At 40.6% G+C, this 23,003-nt stretch overlaps 1 protein-coding gene across 7 annotated transcripts in view; it reads right to left on the minus strand.

Moving 5' to 3' along the window:
• Window positions 1-23,003, minus strand: part of KLHL3 (kelch like family member 3) — a 114,019-nt gene that overhangs the window by 73,463 nt on the left and 17,553 nt on the right. For 4 of the 7 annotated variants that reach the window (XR_005366714.1, XM_038552244.1, XM_038552242.1 and 1 more), the window contains 3 exons: window positions 11,110-11,216; window positions 2,398-2,519; window positions 1,488-1,600 (listed from right to left, as the gene is read on the minus strand). Coding sequence is in view for 5 of the 7 variants with exons in the window: in XM_038552244.1 (XP_038408172.1) it covers window positions 1,488-1,600; window positions 2,398-2,519; window positions 11,110-11,216 (342 nt within the window). In the remaining 2 variants the exon portion in view is untranslated. Of the gene's footprint in view, window positions 1-1,487; window positions 1,601-2,397; window positions 2,520-11,109; window positions 11,217-23,003 lie in introns of those variants that run through there. The other 3 variants (XM_038552245.1, XM_038552243.1, XM_038552247.1) reach the window with 3 other exon arrangements.

The following is a 23,003-nucleotide window of genomic DNA, read 5'->3' on the forward strand; positions in this document are numbered from 1 at the left end:
CCTTCTGAAGGACCTAAGGGAGGGCATGTTTCCTTGCCTATTCTGCTTATAGAGGCCACCTGCATTCCTTGGTGTATGGCTCCCTAGGGTTCAAAGATGGAAGCATCAAGCTGAGCCTTTGTTGGGTCACATCTCTCTGGTTCTCCTTATCCCCCTCCCCGTGCACTTTAAAGAGCCCCCATGACTACACAGGGCCTGTGCAGATAATCCAAGGTAACCCCCCATCACATGTTCTGCTGATCAGAGACACTAATTCCAGCTGCAAGGTAAATTCATCTTGGAGAGTTAATATATTCACTGGTTCCAAAACTAGGACATGAACATTTGGGAAGAGGGGAACCAGGGGGGAGGGGGCCATTACTCTGCCAACCACATTATATGATTAATAGTTATTGATTAGGGGCACCCGAGTGTTGGAGTTAGTTGAGCACCCAACTCTTGGTTTTGGCTCAGGTCGTGATCTCAGGGTTATGATCTCAGGATTGTGAGATGGAAGCCAGCATAGGGCTCTGTGCTTAGCAAAGAGTCTGCTTGAGCCTCTCTTTCCCTCCACCCCTCACTCTCTCTGTCTCTAAAATAAATAAATATTTTTCTTAAAGTTATTAATTAGACCCTAATGCAAGATTTTAAAAAATTATTTACCCCCTGTAGATTTTTAGGTTGACATTGAGCATTTTTCATTAGAGCTGCAAAGGATTTAATTTTTTGCATCTTATAAATCTCAACATTTGCATCACTTTTTAAAGTATTTCAGTGAATATGAATGTGACAATAATGTAACTGTCAAACATGTAACATGTTTTCTCAATACATGCACTATACTCATTTTATACCCAATTACTCTGAACTCACTGTTACTGCTCAAAAGTCAATTAGGTGTTTCAATTCTGCTCCTAGATCTGAGATGGGAGTTCTCTGCTGCCTGCTCCATTCTGGACGAAAAAGATCAGAAAAGAAACGGGATGGCCATGTGTTTTACTGGGTATAAAATATACCTCACTTGTAAAAGGTCAAGGGATTATTAGATTAGATCACTGTACAATCTGAGAGTCTGTGCAGAAGCCAGAGACAAAGCAGGCTCTATAGAAAGGCGGGCTCTGGAGGCTCGAATACAGGGCACCTCCAGACCCCCAGCCCGCCTGCACCCTCAAAAGGACCCTGCAACCACACCAAGCTAACTCCCACTCATATGCAGGCTGCAGCTTAAATCCCATCTCCCAAAAGAGCCCTTTCCAGATCCCCTCACACATCCAGACTGAGTCCCCTTGACATTCTCTATCATGTTCCCTTCCTTCAAAGAACTTAGCATGATTTGTGCAGAAATTGTACGCTTATTTGATGAATAATGTCCTCACCCCCAGACCACAAACTGCATGGCAGCAGGCAATGGAGTCACTACTGCTGTCACAACCACTGTGCTCAACAAAGTGCCTGGCATATAACTGGCACACAAACATTTGAGTTGAATTGAATGGATAAATGATTACCAATGTAGTCTCCCAAATGCCTTGATCCTGGTAAAGGAGGTGGGATTCTGGATAAGGGAAATAGGTGTTCTGGTCACTGGAGAGGTATCTGCCTCACAATAAATAAGGTGGAACTGTATGTTTAAAAGAAGAAAGAAGAAAAATCCTTCGCATCACCTGTAATTTCCAGCACTTCCCTGAAAGAGTAAGGCCCTTAATGACAAGAAATAGTATTTCTGTGTTTAGCCCAGGGGCTTGTGGGCTTCCAGAGTGGGCCATACCCTCAACCATCTCCTGACTGAAGCAGGCCACTGCTTCCTCGTGTCCCCACAGTAAAGACACACAGCTTGGGGCAACGCAGTATCTTCACTGACTCTTTTCAAGGTTCCAAATGGCTGAGGGTGAGGGCAGGGAAGCAAAAGGAGGAAAAGGCACACATTTCACAGCTGCACTCCCCTGCTGAGGCTCATACCTGGTGCCTGGTATCTCCACCTCTGAGCATGAGTGCTCAGGGAAACTTGGCTGACTAATGTAGAAACAGGAAAAAATTTTAACAGCCTCACAATCCATACTGCAAATCCCTGAGATGGCATGATAACTGGGGAGAAGTGGGGTCACCCAAGTTTTAGTTCTTCCTCCATCCAGTGTTTGAACCAACATGAGATAAAGACATTTTGCTCGGGGCCCAAGCTCATTCTGAGGTATCCTGGCTTAGCAGCAAAGAGCATGAGGGCCACTGTCAGGCACGTATGAGTCTGAGGGTCGTTCACCCACCCACATGCCATGTGATGCAGAGCAGGTCACATAACCTCTTTAGAGCTTTGATTTCCTCTCCAGCTACCCAATGAGTTGTTCTGAAAGTTCCGTGAAATGAGGCTATAAAATGGTGGCCCTAAGTGTGCAATGAGCTACTAGCTCGGGCTGAGTTTACCTGGACGTTCTCCTCGGTCACCTCAATCTCTGCCGTATAGATGTAGTCAATCAGCTTATTCAGCGTCCTCCCATCCACATCCTTGATTTCAATCTTCTTGGCTTTACTCTCGGACATGTCACCTGCAGTCCAAAACAAAACCAAAATGGACACAAACTTGGTGCTTAACTTTCAGTCTCCTGCCCTGTGTTGGCAGCATAAAAGCACCAGGAGGCAGCAGAAGGGATTCAGGCATGGAGGAGAATAAAACAGCTGACATCTAGGTCACACCAACTTTGGGTCTGAAATCATTCGAATTGGTCTGAAGCCAATTCAAAGCATTCCCCCCTCCCATTCTATTGGTTGCCCATTTCCATTCTGATGGCACATCTGTGTGCAGTAACTCATTCAACCAACATTTCCTGTAAACATATACACACAGGGCCAGGAAAAGTAAATAAGATATATACCTGTCCTCAAGGAGCATGTGGTCTAGCACGGCAGATATATAAAAATACATGAAGTGGTAAGAGCTTCCTTGAGATCTATACAAAGTACCAGTATAACAATAACACAAAGTCACATTTACTGAATGCTGTGGCTAAGCGCTGTGGTAAGCCCTTGGAAGTGGTGCCTCTTTCGATCTTCACAATCACCCACGAGTTTCATTAATATTATCCCCATTTTACAGATGAAGAAAATGAGGCACAAGAGGGTGGAATTTCATTTTGCCCAAAGTCACACATGTAGGAAGGGGCCAGGCAGGGACTGAAACCAGGGAGGAGGACCCTAGAGCCCACACTCATAATCACTACTCTATACTAAATCTCAAGAATGCAGAAGATGGAGCAGCAAATCCTAGGAAGCCATCCTAGTAGGAGGTTACAGTTAAGCTGGGTATTTCCACAGGCAGCAAAGATGAGGGAGCACGAGCTGGATGCAGGAACCTTGTAAATGCAAAAAAGTATCAAAAGGACAAATGTGAGGAACAGTGAGAGGCTGGGATGGGTGACAGCAAGAGGAAGCTGGAGAGGTACCAGGGTTTGCGGAGTCCTGTAAGTCGTGCAAATGACATTGGACTTCATCCTAAGTGTAGCAACACTAAAAGGTTATAAACAGAGAATGATATCAACAGATGGGTATTTTCAAATGAAAGTTTGAATGCAAAAAAAAAAAAAGTTTGAATGCATGGTGGAAGCTGGATCAGAGGCAGGGAAAACAGTTGGGAGGCCCTGATAATAATCCAACAAAGGAAGGACAGAGCCTGTGAACTAGGGCAGCAGTAGCACCACATCTGCTGACCTGAGGCCCCGACCTTTGGTCTGTCCTCTCTAGATGGCACATGGGTTTATTAATAGCCAAGTTCATTCCACAAAAGCTGCTGCTGATTTCAGAAGGAAGAGACAGGCCAGACATGTGTCTTTGTAGATTGAAATAAAGGGCAACTTGACTGCAAGAACAGGGATGCAGAAGCCCTTGTGTGAGTATGAAAACAGAGCCTGGGTAGTTGTTTTCTCTCTGTGGAATGTGGGCAATGGAGCCAAGAAAATAAAGTACAGTACAGTGTGTGGGCTGCAGACGCCCACCTCCAAGTTTCACGGGCTGCACACAATGCCTCCACCAATCCACAATTCCCATCCAAACACAGTCAGAGATGTGAATGAGTCTGCGACAGGGAGGCAAGGGAGGAAAAACACTGTGAACCCTGCCCACTCCCTCCACTGCCGGGTCAGGTAGACCAGAGACCTCCCCCCGTCCCTGCTCTGTCTTCCCTCAGGCTGCTGGTAGAAGCTGGTGAAAAAGTACCAAGGGCCCTGTAGCAGGACAGAGGGATGAAGGGGAAACAGGAAAGGATAGTGGATTTCTACTGCACCCATTAGACAGGCTCTCACCATCTCCCTCTTGAGTTTATTCCAAGACCCATAAATAAAAACACACACCCAAGGAAATCAGTTCAACTCATCTCTTTTAATAGCTATTAAGAAGTTCATCAGTAAGAGTCCAGTTGATAAATATAATGCAAACAATAATTACAGTCAATTCTTTGGTTAAGAACTTGGGCCTTAGAAAAAAAAGACTGAAAGAGGAAACCACCTGAATGCAAGAACCATGAGATTCAGTAGCCCTTATGTGAGTGCGAAATCAGAGCCCAACCTGATGGTTTCTTCTCTGTGGAGTCTGTACCTGAGAGTCATATTAGTCAGTCAGTTTTGTAACTTTGGCTAAACAAGTGCAAACTCCTGGAATTATATGAAAATATAAGTATATATGGGCAAAAGTTGTATATTTCTGGGGAATGAAAGATCATTCCTACTAATCAAATGTACAGCAAACATTAAGACACAGTTTTCTAGATGGTGGAACTTTAGGGGATTTTTTTCCTGCTTCTTTAACCTGACTTTGACGTTTCTAATTTTCTAAATGAAGTGCTTAAGACTTCAATAAGCAAGGAGTGAAAAAAAAACATTGTGAAAGAAAAATCATGGCCTCAAAAACAAAATCTATGTTTTAAGAAAGTTCCCTTACAGGAAGTTGGAAACCTGACACAGACTTGTCAAATCCAATCTTAGTATTTCTTAAGGCTGAGCAGAAATTACTGCACCAAACTAAGGCTTCAGCTTAAAACAGACTCTGAAAGTGGTCACAATAATAGCTACTGCTGTGTGCCAGCACCTCTCTGCTAAGGGTTTACACACATTGTTTCATTCGATCCTTGTAACAACCCCAGGAGGTAGGTACTATTTCCATTTTACAAATTACAGAACTGGCATTTCAAAAGGTATTTGCATATAGCCAGTGAGAGACAGGGCTGGTATTTGCATCTTGGCTTAACTATAGACCGCATTTCATTTCTCATAAATCCCTGTGTAATTTAAACCTAACCCTAACTAATGACCTCGATAAAAGTATTCCCAAACAAGGCTTTGATCCAAATTCTGAGGACAACTTAGTACATAAGACCCAGGCAAACAAGAACCAAGAGGGATGAGATCTTATCAAGGTTATGTGTCAAAATATCCTCAACACCTAACAAAGTGCTTGGCATATAACAAGCCCTTAAAAATTACTTGTTGGAGGGGGGAAAAAGGGGGGAAGAAAAGGGGCTTCCTCTTGGTATCTCATAATTCTAAGGACTCCAGTAATTCCTGAGGGGCAGAAGCCAAAAAAGGCTTTGTCATTCTTGCTCCTTTCCTCACTTCTACTACTCTGACAACATATTTCCAGAAAACAAAACATGAGCCCTATTCGTCCTTCCATCTTCAAGGTCAACCCAAGAGCCCTTTTCCTCTGTTTTTCCCTAGAGGCCCAGCCCAGCCAGCTCACATTTGAACTTTCAGAAAATGTTAGGTGCACATCCTTTTAATCCCTTCCATGTCTGTTTGTCATCAGTATCATGCATGACTGTTCTTCCAAAAAGAACATGATTCAATCAAGGGCAGATATTCGTTCATTCATTCATTCATTCACCCGCTCATTCATTCACTCATTCATTCAACAACCATGTATCAAAAGTCCCTGTGTGCCAAGCACTGTGGTAGGCCAGAAGACACCAAGATGAGTAAGTTATGGCCCTGCCTTCATGGAGCTCAGTCCAACGGAGAGAGAAACAAGTAAACCAACAATTACAAAGTATGTTAAATACTAGAAAAGAGGGCTCAGCTTAAAGCGTTCTTAAGCAGGGACTCCTGTACCCTGAACTGTATGCATAACGATGACCACACAGGAACTCATAAATGCTTTTTAGAGGACAGACTCCATTGTTTTTATCAGACTGATTCATGATGGTTAAGAACTGCTGATCTAAAAATGAGATCTGGAGAAGGAGTCATAGTTACTCAGAAGAGAAGTTGAGTATGAGGAAGAATATATATTCCAGGCAAAGAGGTAAGAAAGAACACGACCTGTTCTAGGTCCCTAAGAGGTTGAGTCTGGCAGAAGCACAGAGTGCAGAGGGAGGAACAGGGAGACAAGACTGGAAATATAAGCAGGATCTAGACCACCAGATGGCCTCATGGGCCATGCCAAGGAGTTCAGACTTCATCCTGAGAGCAGTGGAAAGCCCCTGACAGACTTTAAGAAGCTAAGGGATCCATCATATTGATATTTTGGAAAGTTGCTATAGCTACAGTGTAGAGAATGGCTGAGAGTGAACAAAGAAAACAGGAGGCAGGTTGACCAATTCAAAGGCTACCGCAGGAAATTAGGTGAGAGATGATGGTGGCATGGACTAAAGGACTAGGTCTTAAAGTTCTTTAAAGCCTCAGGCTGTACCTTAGGACCTTGTACATAGACATCTATGGGAAACAGAGAGCCCAGGACAGCAAGCAATCCCATACTTCCATCAGGCCAAGTGATGATGGGCGTTCATACCCTGAGCCCACGTATTCTTTTTTTTTTTAAGATTTATTTATTTATTTATTTATTGAGAGACACAGAGAGAGAGAAGCAGAGACACAGGCAGAGGGAGAAGCAGGCTCCATGCAGGGAGCCTGGCGTGGGACTCAATTTTGGGTCTCCAGGATCAGGCCCTGGGCTAAAGGTGGCACTAAATCGCTAAGCCACTGGGGCTGCCCCCACATATTCTTTAACACTTGGTTCCTTTACCACCATATGATGGGGTTGTTTTGTTTTGTTTTGTTTTTTAGAGATTTATTTATTTACTCACTTATTTATGATAGACACAGAGAGACAGAGAGAGGCAGAGACACAGGCAGAGGGAGAAGCAGGCTCCATGCTGGGAGCCCAATGAGGGACACGATCCCAGGACTCCAGGATCGCGCCCTGGGCCAAAGGCAGGCACCAAACAGCTGAGCCACCCAGAGATCCCCGATGGGGTTGTTTTTAATGTACCTGGATGACACGTAGGGACCCATATGGAGTATAAATACTCTAGTACACAGAACCCATAGTGAAGGGCATGACAAAGAAGACAAAAACTGACTTAGCTATTGGGGTAAAATTAGCTTCCTTGGGGATGGAGGTGCTACATAGGGGAGGGAGCAGGGGAATCTAAGGTAATCCATATTCACAGGACAAAGATGGGTGGAACACAGCCTTGCTGGCCTCTACAGTGGCTGTGCTAAAGGAATGCTGCATGTTACTGATGGCCCATCCCAGATCTTCTCACAAGCTGGCTGCCTCCTGACACTCTCCTGTGGGTACTCAGATCTGTTTCACATTCTTCCATGTTATTCTGGGCAGGACATGGTCAAGGAACAGGGTGATATCTGGGGCACTTGGGCAATATGAACTCAGGACAAAAAAAAAAAAAAAATGTGTTAAGCCTGAGTAAAAAGATTGTAATCACATCATTCAAGTCAGAAGAATGTCACGAGTATTTCCTTTTCATTTTGGCCTTAAACATGCTGAGAGAAATGGATTGAACAAGAGTCAGCTGGGCCTTTTCATGACTAAGTTTATGGATTTTGAAGCTGAACCTGATCATCAGAACAAAATTTTACAATGTTATTTTTTGTTTGTATCTCTTCACCAAGGTTTAAGCAAAACCAAGGAGCCTCAAAAAATACACATCTCATATATTGTTGATTGAAGTATAAGCTAGTACAGCTGTTCAAAACACTTTGGATTTTTGGCATGTGCCTCACAAGTCTTTAAAGTGTGCATGCCTTTATTCTAGGGATCTATTCTAAGGAAATAATCATAAGGTAAATAAGATTAAGAGGCAAAGATTCCCATTACAGTATCACTTATAATAGCAAAATATTAGAAAGAATTGTTTTCTAACCAAAAATGAAATTGATTTTCAATTAGGATATATACAACGGAATCTTATGAACCCATTAAAATGATGATGTAGAAGTGATTTCACTGATGTGAAAATATATTGACCATATAGTGCTGGTTTAATTAAGCAAATTTTCTTTTTTTTTTTTCAATTAAGCAAATTTTCTTTGAGCACCTACCACTTGGAAGATCATGCTAGTCAGTGGGGAAACAGTGGTGAATTCAGGTATAGTTCCTAACTGACTGACAAGAACAATCAGATATTGAAGAAGTAATAAGATAAGCAATAATACTAAAGACAAGCATAAAGTATCACAAGAGTAAATAACAAAAGAATTTAACTTAATCCAAGGGGGTCATGGGAAAGCTTACCTGAGGAAGCACTGCTTAAGTGGTAATGAAAGATGAATAGGAGTTAGGCAAGGAATCAGGGGGGAGAACATTCCAGGGTGATGAATAGCAATTTTTTTTTCAAGTATACACCTTACATCAACTATGTATACACAAAATGAATTAATTTATATTAAAAATTTATTTTGTATTTGTATATATTCACAAGTATAAAGTCTGAAAGGATATAAACCATAATCTATATGTTATAGTACATGTGGGGGGGTTATTTTTGTTTTTTGGCTTGTCCACATCTTTCTAAAAATTTTTTTTTTCCCCTGCAGTGAACCTATGTGAGTAGTATTCAGATAGATAGATGGATGGGTGGGTATAGAGACAGAGAGATGGCTGGCTGGCTGGCTAGAAGGATGGCTGGATGGGCAGTAATCAGATTCAATGGAAGATCTGAGCTAGGCATCACATTAGATTGTGTTCTTTTTGTTTTTTTCCCCCCTTCAATGACTAGAATCTAAGATCTGCTCCAGAAGCATCTTTTCTCTTTGCAGAATCACCTTGTTTTTGGTTAGGCACTTCCACTCCCCAGAGGCAAATTCATTAGCAACTAGTAGAGCCACAACTACAATTCCAGATAGATTTTCTCTCTCAACACTGGATTTTCAAAACCACACACACACAGAAGAATGACTGGCAGAGCTACTTAGTGAAGCTGTAACTAAATAATTACTGCAAACAAAATGAATTATTTTAAAGACAGAGAGATGGATGGGAAAGAGGGAAACAAATAAAAACCTTAGTATTAGAGTGAAACTACTCCAGAGAGGATATAGCTCAAAACTTCCAGGCAATCAGGACGTCTGGGTGGCTCAGTGGTTGGGGGTCTGCCTTTGGCTCAGGGTGTGATCTTGGGGTCCTGGATCGTGTCTGCATCGGGGTCCCCGAAGGGAGCCTGCTTCTCCCTCTGCCCATGTCTCTACCTCTCTCTCTGTGTCTCAAATAAATAAATAAATAAATAAAATCTTTAAAAAGAAAAGAAAAAAAAAACTTCTGGTAATAAAATGAGCCGATTTTCTAAGACATTTTCCAGGCTACTAATTCCCAGCCAAGGGCTCACAGAGAGATAAGAGTGGCTTGGTCCACTTAGCAGAGGCAGGCACAGCTTCAAGTTGAAACCAGCTCCTTTACATGATGAGCCAAGAGGGAGCCACAGGTAAGGAACTCTCAAAACACAAGTGCTAAGTCATCCCCAACTAGAACCACTCTTGCCCAGGAGAGGCCACGCGCCATATAAAGAAAAGGTAAGATCCTATGTGGCAAAAATTGGGCGCCTATACTCACCCATTCCTAACAAGCCCACATTCATTCTTTCAGATTTCACTTACTTACTGTCTCCTAAACACCACACCCTGTGGTTGGCTCTGAGGATTCAACAGTGACAAGATGTAGTCCTCAAATGCCCAATGCTCACAATCCACTGTGAAGACATTTCATTCATTCATTTGAAAAAAAACATCTGACTCCTACTGTGTACCAGATGTTTAGGGTATGGTAGCAAACAAGCCTAACAACAGCCCCTGTCTTCATGGAGTTTACAGTCTATTGAGGAGAGAAAGATAAAGAACACGTTGACAACCAACAACAGGATTTTAAGACAAGGATAGACATTATAAAAAATATATATTGGGGAACTGTGGCAGGGGTGGTCAGAGGAGGCCTCTCAGAGGAGACACCTAAGCTATAAACTGCAGAATGAGAAGCAGCTGATACACCAGATGCCAGAGCACAGGGCACAGCAGATACCAACAAACAGACAAGAACAGGGAGTGATAGTAACCACACTCAGAAGCAGCACTGGGTACTTGGTGAATATGGGGAAGGGACATACCTGACCCAGTCTGAGGGTCTCACCCAGCCCATCTGGCCTTCAGTTAGCAGTGATTTATAGAACAGGGGAGATGCTGTGAAGTAGTGAAGACAGGATACTCCACCCACAGGTTTCAAGGAATTCAGTCTGCCATGTGAACTAGTTGGACAAGGCTATTTGGCATGTACAGGAAACAGGGACTCTCTAGAAAGCTAGTAAAGGTGATGAAACCAAATGCCAGATGGTGAAAATTTATGTCTTATTCTCCCCTCCAAGCCCCACCATCACTTGTCCCAAATCTCTTGCACACACCTGTAAAAGCTCAAGGAGGTTCATAGACCTTGCCTGGTAGGACCGGGTAGGGAAGGACAAGCTAGTCCAGCATGGGGCCAGGTATCAAGAAGCCAAGTTCCACTCATTTACTATGTGACCTGGGGCAACTCCCTTCCCTTTTCTAAGCCTCAGTGTCTCCCATCTGCAAAATGAAAGATCAGAGGCCTGGGGATGAATCCAAAAGCCTACACTTCTAAAATCTCCCTCATGTGACTATGATGCATGCTGATGTCTGAGAACTAATAACCTCTATGATTCTACCTCTTTTTTCCCTCATGGTGGACAAAGGGCTGCAGACAAGGCTGGTTGCATCAAATCCTCCGAGGTGCAAAACTGAGTATCTAGGATACAGAAGCTTCTCATAGTGACTGTCACAGCATTCTCTTCCCCTCATGCCACCACCCAAAATATTCTCTCAGTGGGGCTGCAGCCCCTCACCATACCTGTGAACATCGCACAGAAGTAGGGGCTGCAGGCTGCCAGGACCACACGATGGGCTTCTATCTCGACATCTTCGGCCACAATCATCACATCACATAACAGCTGTTTACTGTAAAACACCAGTGAAGAGACAGCATGGGTCACAGCACCAATGCTCACCCCCAGCCATACAAGGATATATTTTTCTTCCACCCAGATTCCACGCTGCCATCATACAAGGCTGTCATGGACATTTGCCGTACCCTGAGTGAAGCAGGGGTATGAACTCAACTTTTCCACGTCCCTGATAAGCCCGGCAGTCATGCTTTCCTAAGGCACACAGAGAGATGCAACTATTCTCTAGCTGCAAATCCAGGCCTCCTTCATTTGTCTTCATATTTCTGCTTCTCAACCCCATCACCTCTGACTGAGACAGGGGGACAGCAGCTTAGAGAGCAATGGGGAAAGCCTGGGGCTGTCTGAGTGACTGGCTGAATGCCAAGGAGCATGAGCATGCCAGTGAGGTGTGCCACCAGTAAGAACAAGTATTAACAATTCCCCCAAGGGATTCAGTACCTATGAAATACTGGTAAGAGGCCAGCCAGGTCTGGAGGACTCAAGTATTAATCTTCCCACCCAGATTTAACATTATTGCCAAGAAGGCTAGTCCTGAAGACCCTGTGCAAGCTCCAATCTTTGCAATTATTAAGGATACTATAACTACTCATCATCCCCACAACACTGTGAACTCTGAAAGGGAATTGTTTACTGTTACAGTCTAAACACTTGGTTGCAACCTAGCCTATAGAAAGCCCTAAATTTTTACTAAATAAATGAATAAACTTTGAAATGGGATCAATACACACTCATAGATAGAATGAATATTAAACTACTTTAAAAGAATCAAAGGGTGCCATAAGACCATGTCAGTCCATGAATGTTTCCTCCACCAGCCTTCCCATAGTAAACATTTATTAAGTTCTATGGGCTAGGCACTGTGCTAAGCACTTTTTTAATTAAGCCTTTTATTTCCCGGCACCTGGATGGCTCAGTGGTTGAGGGGTCCTGGGATCAAGTCCCACATCAGGCTCCCCACATGGAGTCTGCTTCTCCCTCTGCCTCATGAATAAATAAAAAAATAAAATTAAAAAGTAAACCTCTTATTTCACTTATTCCTCTCTAAAGCCCCATGAAGTTGAGTTATTGCTATGTTCTATGTTACAAAAAAAGGGAACTGAGGCCCAAAGAAGTAACATAACTTTCTCAAGGTCATATAAGAAGGGAGTAGTGGAAACAGGGAGCTAAGCCCCAGAACCCACTGATGGTAACCTGGTCACCACTAATTCCTCCTTCAGACTGAAGCGCTAGTGGTGGAAGGGAAGACAGTAAGGGGACAAGCACACGTCACCTGTGATCTCCTGGCAGTGGTTACTCAGCACCCTACGCTACACTGAGAAGTCTGAGTCATGGTTGGTTTCCATGTGACAGCAATGAGATGAATATAATGAGCCTGCCAGGATGGAATGATGGAAGTGAAGCTACATATCTGCCATCCCTGGTGTTGCATAGTAAACCTTTGCCAACTATTCAGACATTAAGTCCAAGACCACTTATCAGAGAAAAAGAATCCTAAGGCCTGAGAAGCCTGGAGCTATAAATGCCCTTGGAGATCATCTGGTCTATGAAGTTTAGAGAGGTGGTCCAAAGCCACAGAAAGCTGAGTCCTGAATCTAGTTCTGACTCTGTATATACTATTATAATGCCTCATGATTGGCTGACACCTAGAAAGGGAAAGAAAAAAAAAGCCAGAAGATAAGTTAGCCCCAAAATAGAAAGGTGAATAGAATACAGAATAAAGTCCCTGTGAGGGGGCTTCTGTGAAGGGTGAGACCTCTAAGCAGCAAGAGGCAAAACGTGGATATGAGACCTCACCCTACAGTAGAAAGCAAACCTACATACAAATTCTACCAGAATAAACGAGCTCAACTGGGAAGAGAACTGGCTCTGCCCCTAACTGGCAATGAGAACATAGACAAACAATCCCATCACAGCGTTCTCATCTTTCTTAGTAGGACATCTGTCATAGGGACCAAGTAAGATTGCAGATAGCACCTGAAAACAGGCTAGCTTTTAAGCTGGACAATATTTATTGTAAAAATTGTATGCCCAACAATTTCACTTCACTTTCATTAAAGATTTTAGGGAGAAAATGGAGTTCTCTTGTCACTACCATTTAAAAAGATAAGTAATTTTTCAACTATATTTCAATTAAAAAATAGAATGACTAATCAAAAAAAGTACGACGTTGTTGTTGTATTCAATATTTTAATAAAGAAAAGTAAAACAGATGTGTCAGAAATACTGAGCAAAAGCTGAGCCAGGTACTGAAAAGGGAAATGTCAGAGTGGGATATCTTGCATAAATGCAGAGGAGCTAATAGTTCATAAACAAATGGGAAAAAGACAAGAAGGTATGAGCAATAGTCAAGCAAATGGATGAGAGCAGTTCTGATGGGCTGGAAATATATCTAAAGGCTAGAAAAATTCTAACCTAGGAAAGTGACCAAGACAAACTAGCCAAAAACTCAGTGTAGGTTTTCCTTGGGAATGGTAAAGCCTATCTGCACACAGGAGACATCACTGTGTATCCACTCTGTCTGGAAAAGAGAAGCAGTCACTCTAAAGCACTGTATGGTTCACCAGCATCTCTAATTCCATTTATCAGAAATACTACAGGATTCTTTTTTCTGACCAGTCTACTACTCCAAAGAAGAATTTCAAGAGGAGAAAAGCAGGGCTATACACTTTGTGATAGCTGTTAGGAAGGCACTCAAGTCCTGGAATCAAAGTGACCAGGGTTCAGGTCCCCCAAGTATCAGAATGCAGATGTGTTATAAACAAGATAATGAATAGTGCTAGTAGTAAGCATTCAGTAAATGTTAGCATTTCTTTTTCTTTTCCACAAAGTACTTCATTTAAGATTAGCAGTTAAGTTGACCTTGTTAAGGTTAAATTTGAGCTGCATATTAGACATCCAAGCAGGGTTTATCAGGTAGGGAAGTGAATACACGAGTCTTAATTTCAAAGGTGGGAGATGGTTAAGAGTTTCGAGGGAAGAGAAAGAACCAGCTAAAGAAATGAAAAAGTAGCCAGTGAGACAGGAGGAAAACCAAAAAAAGTGTGGCGTCCATGAAGCCAAGTGAAGAGAGGGCTACAAAAAGCAAGGAATAATTAATTATACCAAGTACTGCTGATAAATAAGACTAAGGTGGCTAACCAGGCTAATTAAGCAAGAAAATGAAATAGAACATGAAAATGAAAGACATGCAAATTGAAAAGGAAGAAATAAAACTATCTCTATTCATAGATGACATGATCTCCCATATAGAAAATCCTATAATAAATCCGCTTAAAAAATTAAAACAAAAAAATGAGTTTAAGAAGGTTGCAGAATATAAGTACCAATATGCAAAATCAACTATATTTCTTACACACACAATGAACAACCAAAAAATGATATTAAGAAAAATTCCATTTACAATAGCATCAAAAAGAATAAATATTTAAGAATAAACGTAACAAAAGAAGTGCAAAACCTATTCTTTAAAACTATTAGACACAGTTCAAAGAAATTAAAGAAGACTAGACCTCCAGTGTTTATGGATTGAAACACTTATTGTCCTTAAGATGGCAATACTCCTCCAAATTGTTCTATAGATGCAACACAGTTTCTATGAAATTCCCAGCTGGCTTCTTTGCAGAAATTGACAAGCTGAACTTAAAATGTATGTGGCAATCAATGCAAGGGATGCAGAATGGTCAAAACAATTTTGAAAAAAGAACCAAGTCCGTGAAGGACTCATGTTTCCCAATTTCAACACTTACTACAAAAGCTAAAGACAGCATAGTAATAATATAAGGATAAATATATAGATCAATAGAATAGAACTGAGAATCCAGAAATAAACCCTCATATTTACAGTCAATTCATTTTTAGAATTTTTTATTTATTTTTTAAATGTTTACTATCGATATGTAGTTGACAAATAATGTTATAGTAGTTTCAGGAATACAGCATAGTGACTCAAGAATTCTACAAATTACATGATGCTCACCATGATCAGTGTAGCTACCTACCATCTATAACCATGCCACATTACTACAATATTAATAACTTTGTTCCCTATGCTGTACCTTTCATCTCCATTATTTATCTACTTTAGAAATGGAAGTTTGTACCTCTTAATTCCTTTACCTATTTCATCCATCCCCCACTTCCCTCTCCTCTGGCAACCACCAGTTTGTTCCCTGTATTTACGAGCCTGTGTCTGTTTTTTTTCTTTGGTTCATTCATGTTCTTTTTAGATTCCACATGTAAGTGAAATAATTTGGTAGTTGGCTTTCTCTGTCTAACTTATTTCACTCAGCATAATACCTTCTAGTTTTATCCATGCTGTCACAAATGGCATCTCTCTTAGATGTCTGAGTAATAATCCATTTTATACACAGACACACACACATACATACACACAAACTCCCATTCTTTGTCATCCATTCATCTATCAATGGACACTTAGGTCATTTCCATATCTTGGCTATTGTAAATATTGTTGGAATAAAAACAGGGGTGCATATATCTTTTCCAATTAGTGTTTTCATTTCTTTGGGTAAGTACCCAGTAGTGGAATCACTGGATTATATGGTATTTCTATTTTCAATGTTTTGAGGAAACTCCACACCGCTTTCCACAGTGGTAGCATCAATTTCTATTCCTGTCAACAGCGAACGAGGGTTCCTTTTCTCCACATCCTCACCAGTACAGAAATGGCCAATGATCATATAAAAAGATGCTCAACATCATTAATGATCAGAGAAAAATACAATTCAAAAACCACAATGAATTATCACCTCACAGACACCAGGATGGCTATAATAAAAAACACAGAAAATAACAAATGTTGCCAAGGATATAAAGAAACTGAAACCTTCATATACTGCTGGTAGAAACATAAAGTGGTGCAGTGCTTTGGAAAACAGTGTGGCAGTTCCTCCACAAGTTAAACATGCAGTTACCATATGATCCAGCCACCCACTCCTAGGTATATATCAAAAAGAAATGAAAACATGCATCCACACAAAAATGTGTATGTGAATGTTCATAGTAGCATTATTCATTATTCATAACAGCCTCAAATGTGGTATATCCATACAATGCAATATTATGCAATAATAAAAAGGAATGAAATACTGAGGCACACTACAACATGGGTGAGACTTGAAAACACCATGCTGAGAAAGAAGTCACAAAAGCTTTTTCGCAGTGGGTTTGCCACCAGAACACAAGTGTTGTGAAAATCACCTCTAAACCTAAACAAAAATAGGAAAGGAAAAAACTACCAATATAATCGTCATTTGACACAAAGTCGGGCAAGTTCATCACTCCTGGTCATCTGATGTACAAATGTGGATGGATTGACAAACAAACTACTGAAAGATTTGAAGAGGAGGCTGGTGAGACAGGAAAGGGCTCCTTCAAGTATGCCAGCATCATATATAAACTGAAAGCTGAACATGAATGTGGTATAACCACCGATAACTTCCTGTGGAAATTTGAGACCGGTGTATGTTATGTGACCATCAGTGATGCCCCAGGACACAGAGACACTATGAAAAATCTGATTAGAGGCACATCTCAGACTGACTGTGTTGTCCTGATTGTTGCTGCTGGTGGTGGTGAATTTGAAGCAGGTATCTCCAAGAATGGGCAGACCTGTGAGCATGTCCTTCTGGCTTACACACTGAGTGCAAAACAACTAATTGTTGGTATTAACAAAACGGGTTCCATTGAGCCACTCTACAGTCAGAAGAGATACAAGGAAATTGTTAATGAAGTCAGCACCTACATTACGAAAATTGGCTACACCCCCAACACAGTGGTAGCATTTGTGCCAATTTCTGGTTGGAATGGTGACAACATGCTGGAGCCAAGTGCTAACATGCTTTGGTCAAGGGCTGGAAAGTCACCGGTAAAGATGAGCATGACAGTGGAACCACACTGCCTGAAGCAATGGATTGCATTCTGCCACTAACTCATCCAACTGACAAACCCTTGCGTCTGCCTCTCCAGGACAGCTACAAAATTAGTGGTATTGGTACTGTCCCTGGGGGCCCAGTGGAGACTGGTGTTCTTAAACCTGGCATGGTGATCATCATTGCTCCAGTAAATGTTACAACTGAAGTAAAGTCTGTTGAAAAGCATCAAGAAGGGATCCCTGGGTGGCGCAGCGGTTTAGCGCCTGCCTTTGGCCCAGGGCGCGATCCTGGAGACCCAGGATCGAATCCCACGTCGGGCTCCCGCTGCATGGAGCCTGCTTCTCCCTCTGCCTGTGTCTCTGCCTCTCTCTCTCTCTGTGACTATCATAAGTAAATAAATAAATAAATAAATAAATAAAAAAGAAAAGCATCAAGAAGCTTTCAGTGTGGCTCTTTTGGGGGACAACGTGGACTTCAGTGTCAAGAACATACCTGTCAAAAATGTTTGTTGTGCAATGTGGCTGGTGATGGCAAAAATGACCAACCATTGGAAGCAGCTGGCTTTATGGCTCAGGTGATTATCCTGAACCATCCAGGCCAGATCAGTGCTGTGTATGCACTGGTGCTGGATTGTCACACAGCTGCCATTGTTTCCAAGCTGAAGGAGAAGAGAGATCATCATTCTGGAAAAAAGCTGGAAGATGGTCCCAAATACCTGAAATCTGGTGACGCTGCTATCACTGATATGGTCCCTGGCCAGCCTACGTGTGTTGAGAGCTTCTCTGACTATTGTTCTAAGGGCCATCGTGCTGTTCACAACATGAAACAGTTGCTACGGGTGTCATCAAAGCAGTGGACAAGAAGGTAGCTGGAGTTGGCAAGGTCACTACATTTGCCCAGAGACCTCAGAAGGTCAGATGAATATTAACCCTATTATCTGCCAGACCAGTGTTAATCAGTGGTGACGGAACCGTCTCAGAACTGTTTGTGTCAACTGGCCATTTATGTTTAATAGTAAAAGACTGGTTAATGATAACAATACATTGTAAAACCTTTGGAAGGAAAGAATGTCTTGTGAACCAATTGTTTTGTGTGTGTGGCAGTTTTAAGTTATTCATTTTTAAAATCAGTACTTTTTAATGGAAACAACTTGACCAAAAATCTGTCACAGAATTTTGAGGCCCATCAAACAAAAGTTTAATGAGAAAAAAAAAGTCATGAAAGACATATTACATAATTCCAAAATAAGCAAATCAATAGACAAAAAGTGGATTAATGGTGGGGAGATAGGGAGAATAGTGGGATTATAGCTAAAGTGTACAGGATTTTTTTGGAGGGGATGATGGAAACGTTCTAAAATCAACTGTGAGTTGTACTACTCTGTGAATATACTTAAAGCCATTAAACTGACACTTTATTTTTTTTTTAACTGACACTTTAAATGGGTCATATTGTATGGCATATGAATTACATCTTAATAAAGCTGTTACTAAAAAAAGAAAAACCGAAAGCAATGTGCTAAGATGGCTCATTACTAATAATACAGGCATAGTGGCAGATCATCTTTTAAAAAAAAAAAAAAAAAAGGATGAGGGCAGAGAACTGTTCGCGATGCCTAAAAGTGTCAGTGAGACAGAGAGACTGTCTCTCCTTTTCAGGAATGAACTGGGATGCTAGTCCAAAAAGAACCATATCCCCACTGGCTGGCTGGGTGGTAAATCAGGAACCAAAAAGCCATTAGGATTCTGCTGCCCAGAAGCAGCTAACAGTCTGACAAGAGCAGAGTGATAAAATGCAAAAGGAAGAGGAAGACTAGGTGGTTACCATGCCAACAGCCCATTCTCTACCATGGAAGTAAAAAGAATAGGAAACTCGTGAATTGTGTGATTCATAAATTGCATAGAACATGTGTGCGTGAACTAAAATAGCTTAAAATTGAGGGTGGAAGATGTGAAAACAGTGCAAGAAATAACCCCAGTTCCCTAGAATATCATGTAACATTTCATTAGTATAGTCCCTGGATGGCAAGATGCTTTGCCAGGCCTTCATCCAAATAAAGTATACCTCCCTCTAGATGACATTAAACTCACCCAGATTAATAAAGTGTCTTTTCAGGCTCCCTTTCTCTCTCTCATCCAACCATTCCACTCTACTTTTAAAAATCAGCCATACCTTTAATACCTTAGAAAATAAAATAATTTAAAGCCACAAAAAACCTTAGACTCTGATAAAATCTTTAAACACCACTAGAATGCAAGTTTCATTGAGAACAAAATTTTGACTCCCTAACTTACTGTCATATTCTTGCAACTGAGCACAGCACTTAGCATTTCATCATCATCAATACTAATAGCTACACAGTTATGGAACATTCACTTCATGCCAGGGCTTCATGACAACATCTAAGGAATAGTATGGTTATTACTATGCTACATGCTGTTGGAATCAGCAATTCTACTTCACAGGAATTAATTCTATAGAAAAAATTGTGAACGTGCACCTGTATTTAACAATAGTAATATATATCACTGTTCTAAGCACTTTACTTACTAATCCTCTTAACAAGCCAGCAACCCTGCAACTATTATTAGCCTCACTTTATGGTTGACAAAAGTGAAGTCAGGGACATTAATTAACTTGTACAGGGTCACACACTACTGGGCCAAGATTTGAAACCAGGCTGCCTGCCTCCAGGGTCTATGCTTATGACCACTATGCTATATTGCTCCCAACATAACCATTGCAGGTACTATTTACAGGAGGGACTGGAGGACCTCGACATCTAGCAACAAGGAACTGTGGTTCAAAAATTAACCAAAAATATAGAAACAATATTTTGTACCCCAATTTTCAATATTGGGGTACCTTGCTGGCTCCATCAAGAGATCACACAACTCTTGATCACAAGGTCATGAGTTGGAACCCCACATGTGGCATAGAATTTACTTAAAATTAAAAAAAATTAAGGGAAAAAACTTGTCCAATATAATGTTAAGAGAAAAAAATCTGATGAAACATAGGTTTTAAGGAAAAATATTCTCCCAAGTGTTAACAACAGTAACCAGTGGGTATTCAGATTATAGATGACTTTTTGCTCATCCGTATTTTATAAATGTTCTATAACGTACTTCTTTTCCAAAAAAAAAAAAGACAAGAAAAGAAAAAAGAAAAGAAAAGAAAAAAGAAAAGAAAGAAAAGAAAGAAAAGAAAAGAAAAGAAAAGAAAAGAAAAGAAAAGAAAAGAAAAGAAAAACGGGAATTTTTTAAATTAAAAAAAAATAAAAGGGAAATTTATGCCTAAACCTGCACGAAAGATTGGCAAAACATATACAGATTGTGCTCCATTTGAAAAAAAGAAAAAAGGAAAAACAAGACTGTAATGGTTAATTAGTTTTATGTGTCAAATTAACTGGGCTAAGGGATGCCTAATGCACTGGGAAAATATTAGAATTCTGTGGGATTCTGTGATTTTTTTAAATGCATTTTCATGTGTAAAATGGGATTTTCCTGTTTTCTTCTAAGAGCAGTATGGTTTTAGATCTTACATTTAAGTCTCTAATCCACTTCAAGTTAACTTTTTTGGTGGGGTAAGATACAAGTCCAATTATATTATTTTCCATGTGCCTGTCCAGCTTTCCTAACACCATTTACTGAAGAGACTATCTTTGTCCATGAAGTGTTCTTAGCTTCTTTGTCAAATATTTGTTGACATACATGTGTGGGTTTATTTCCAGGCTCTCAATTCTGTTTCATGGTCTGTGTTTATACCATCCTGTTTTGACTGCTACACTTTGTGATATCATTTGAAATCAGAAAATGTGGTATCTCCAACTTTGCTCTGCTTTTGCAAGATTGCTTTGGCTATACAGGGTTTTCTGTTCCATACAATTTTAGAATTTTTCCCCATTTCTGCAAAAAAAAATGGCATTGGAATTCTGATAGAGATTGCATTCAATCCATAGAGGAGTTTGGGTATTATGTACATTTTAACAATATCAATTCTAATTCATAAAACTGGGATATTGTCCATTTATTTCTGTATTCTTCAATCTCTTTCAACAATGCATAATAGTTTTCAGTGTACAGATCTCTCACCTCCTTGGTTAAATTCCTAAATATGTTATTGTTTTTTATGCTATTATAAATGGAATTGTTTTCTTTTTCAGATAGCTCATGGTTACTGAATAGAAATGCAAGTGATTTTTTTATATATTGATCTTGTATCCTGCTTACCAAATGTTTACCAGTTCTAAGAGTTTATTGGTGGCATCTTTAGGGTTTTCTATAAATAGGATTACATTATCTGCAAACAGCCTTCTTTCTTTCCGATATGAATATATTTTATTTCTTTTTCTTGACTAACTAGTCCTTTGTTCAATAGGAATGGTGAGAGTGAGCACCCTTGTCTTGTCCTGACCTCAGAAGAAAAACTTTCAATCTTTTACCACTGAGTATGATAGCAACTGTAGATTTTTCAAATGTGGCCTTTATTCTGTTAAGGTATGTTCCTTCTAGATTCAATTTGTTAGGAGTTTTCATCATAAAAGGGTATTGAATTTTGCCAAACAACTTCTGCATCTATTGAGAGGATCATGAGATTTTTATCCTTCATTCTATTAATGTGGTGTATCACATTTATTGACCTGCATATGTTGAACCATCTTTGTACCACAGAGATAGATCCTACTTGGCCATTGTATATGATCTTTTTAACATACTGTTGAATTCAGTTTCCTAGTATTTTGTTGAGAATTTTTACATCAATATCCATCAGGAACGCTGGCCTATAGTTTTGTCTTGTAGTGTCCTCATCTGGCTTTGGTATCAGAGTAATGCTGGCCTTGTTAACACGAGTTTGAGAGTGTTCCCTCCTCTATAGTTTTTTGGAAGAATTAGGAAGGACTGGCATTAATTCTTTTTTGAATGTTTGGTAGAATTCACCAGTGAAACCATCTGGCCACAGGCTTTTTCTTTATTGAGAGATTTTTGATTAGTGATTCAATCTCCTTAATCATTACTGATTGGTTCAGACTCCCTATTAATGACTCAGTCTTGGTAGGTTGTACATTTCAAGGATATTATCCATTTCTTCTAGGTTATCCAACTCGTTGGCATACAATTGTTCATAGTGGCTCCTTAGGATCATTTGTATTTCCACAGTATCCGTTGTAATGTCTCCACTTTCATTTATAAATATTGAGTCTTCTCTCCTTGGTCTAGCTAAAGTTACATTTATCTTTTCAAAACAACCAATTCTTGCTTTCGTTCTTTTTTCTTCTATTGTCTTTCTAGTCTCATTTCATTCATCCCCGTTCTAATCTTTAATATTTCCTTCCTTCTGAGACACCTGGGTGGCTCAGTGGTTGAGCATCTGCCTTTGGCTCAGCATGTGATCCTGCAGTCCCGGGATGGAGTCCCACATCAGGCTCCCTGCAGGGAGCCTGCTTCTCCCTCTGCCTGTGTCTCTGCCTGTCTCTCTCTCTGTCCCTCATGAATAAATAAATAAAATCTTTAATATTTCCTTCCTTCTGATAACTTTGGGCTTAGTTTGTTCTTCTTTTTCTAATTCCTTGAAATGTAAATATAGGTTGTTTATTCAGCGACCTAGAATCTTAAATCAGACAAAAGCCATATAGATGGGAACTAAATGAGGAATGTCACTGGTATCTATAGAACACAACACAAATTCTTCAGGGACAAGAGAATTGTACCCATAGGCATGAACATCAGCACTGCCCACTGCCTAAGATGACAGTGGGTAGAGCCTCCAGGAAATCTGGCAGGAGGCCTAATAAAAACTGAGCAGTAGTGCGTAAGACAAATTTAATTTAACTTGGTTTTTAATGGCAAAGACTGGGTCCCGCAAAAAGGGGAAGGGAGGAAACA

This window comes from Canis lupus, chromosome 11 (genome assembly GCF_011100685.1).
Source record: "Canis lupus familiaris isolate Mischka breed German Shepherd chromosome 11, alternate assembly UU_Cfam_GSD_1.0, whole genome shotgun sequence".
Taxonomy (NCBI): domain Eukaryota; kingdom Metazoa; phylum Chordata; class Mammalia; order Carnivora; family Canidae; genus Canis; species Canis lupus.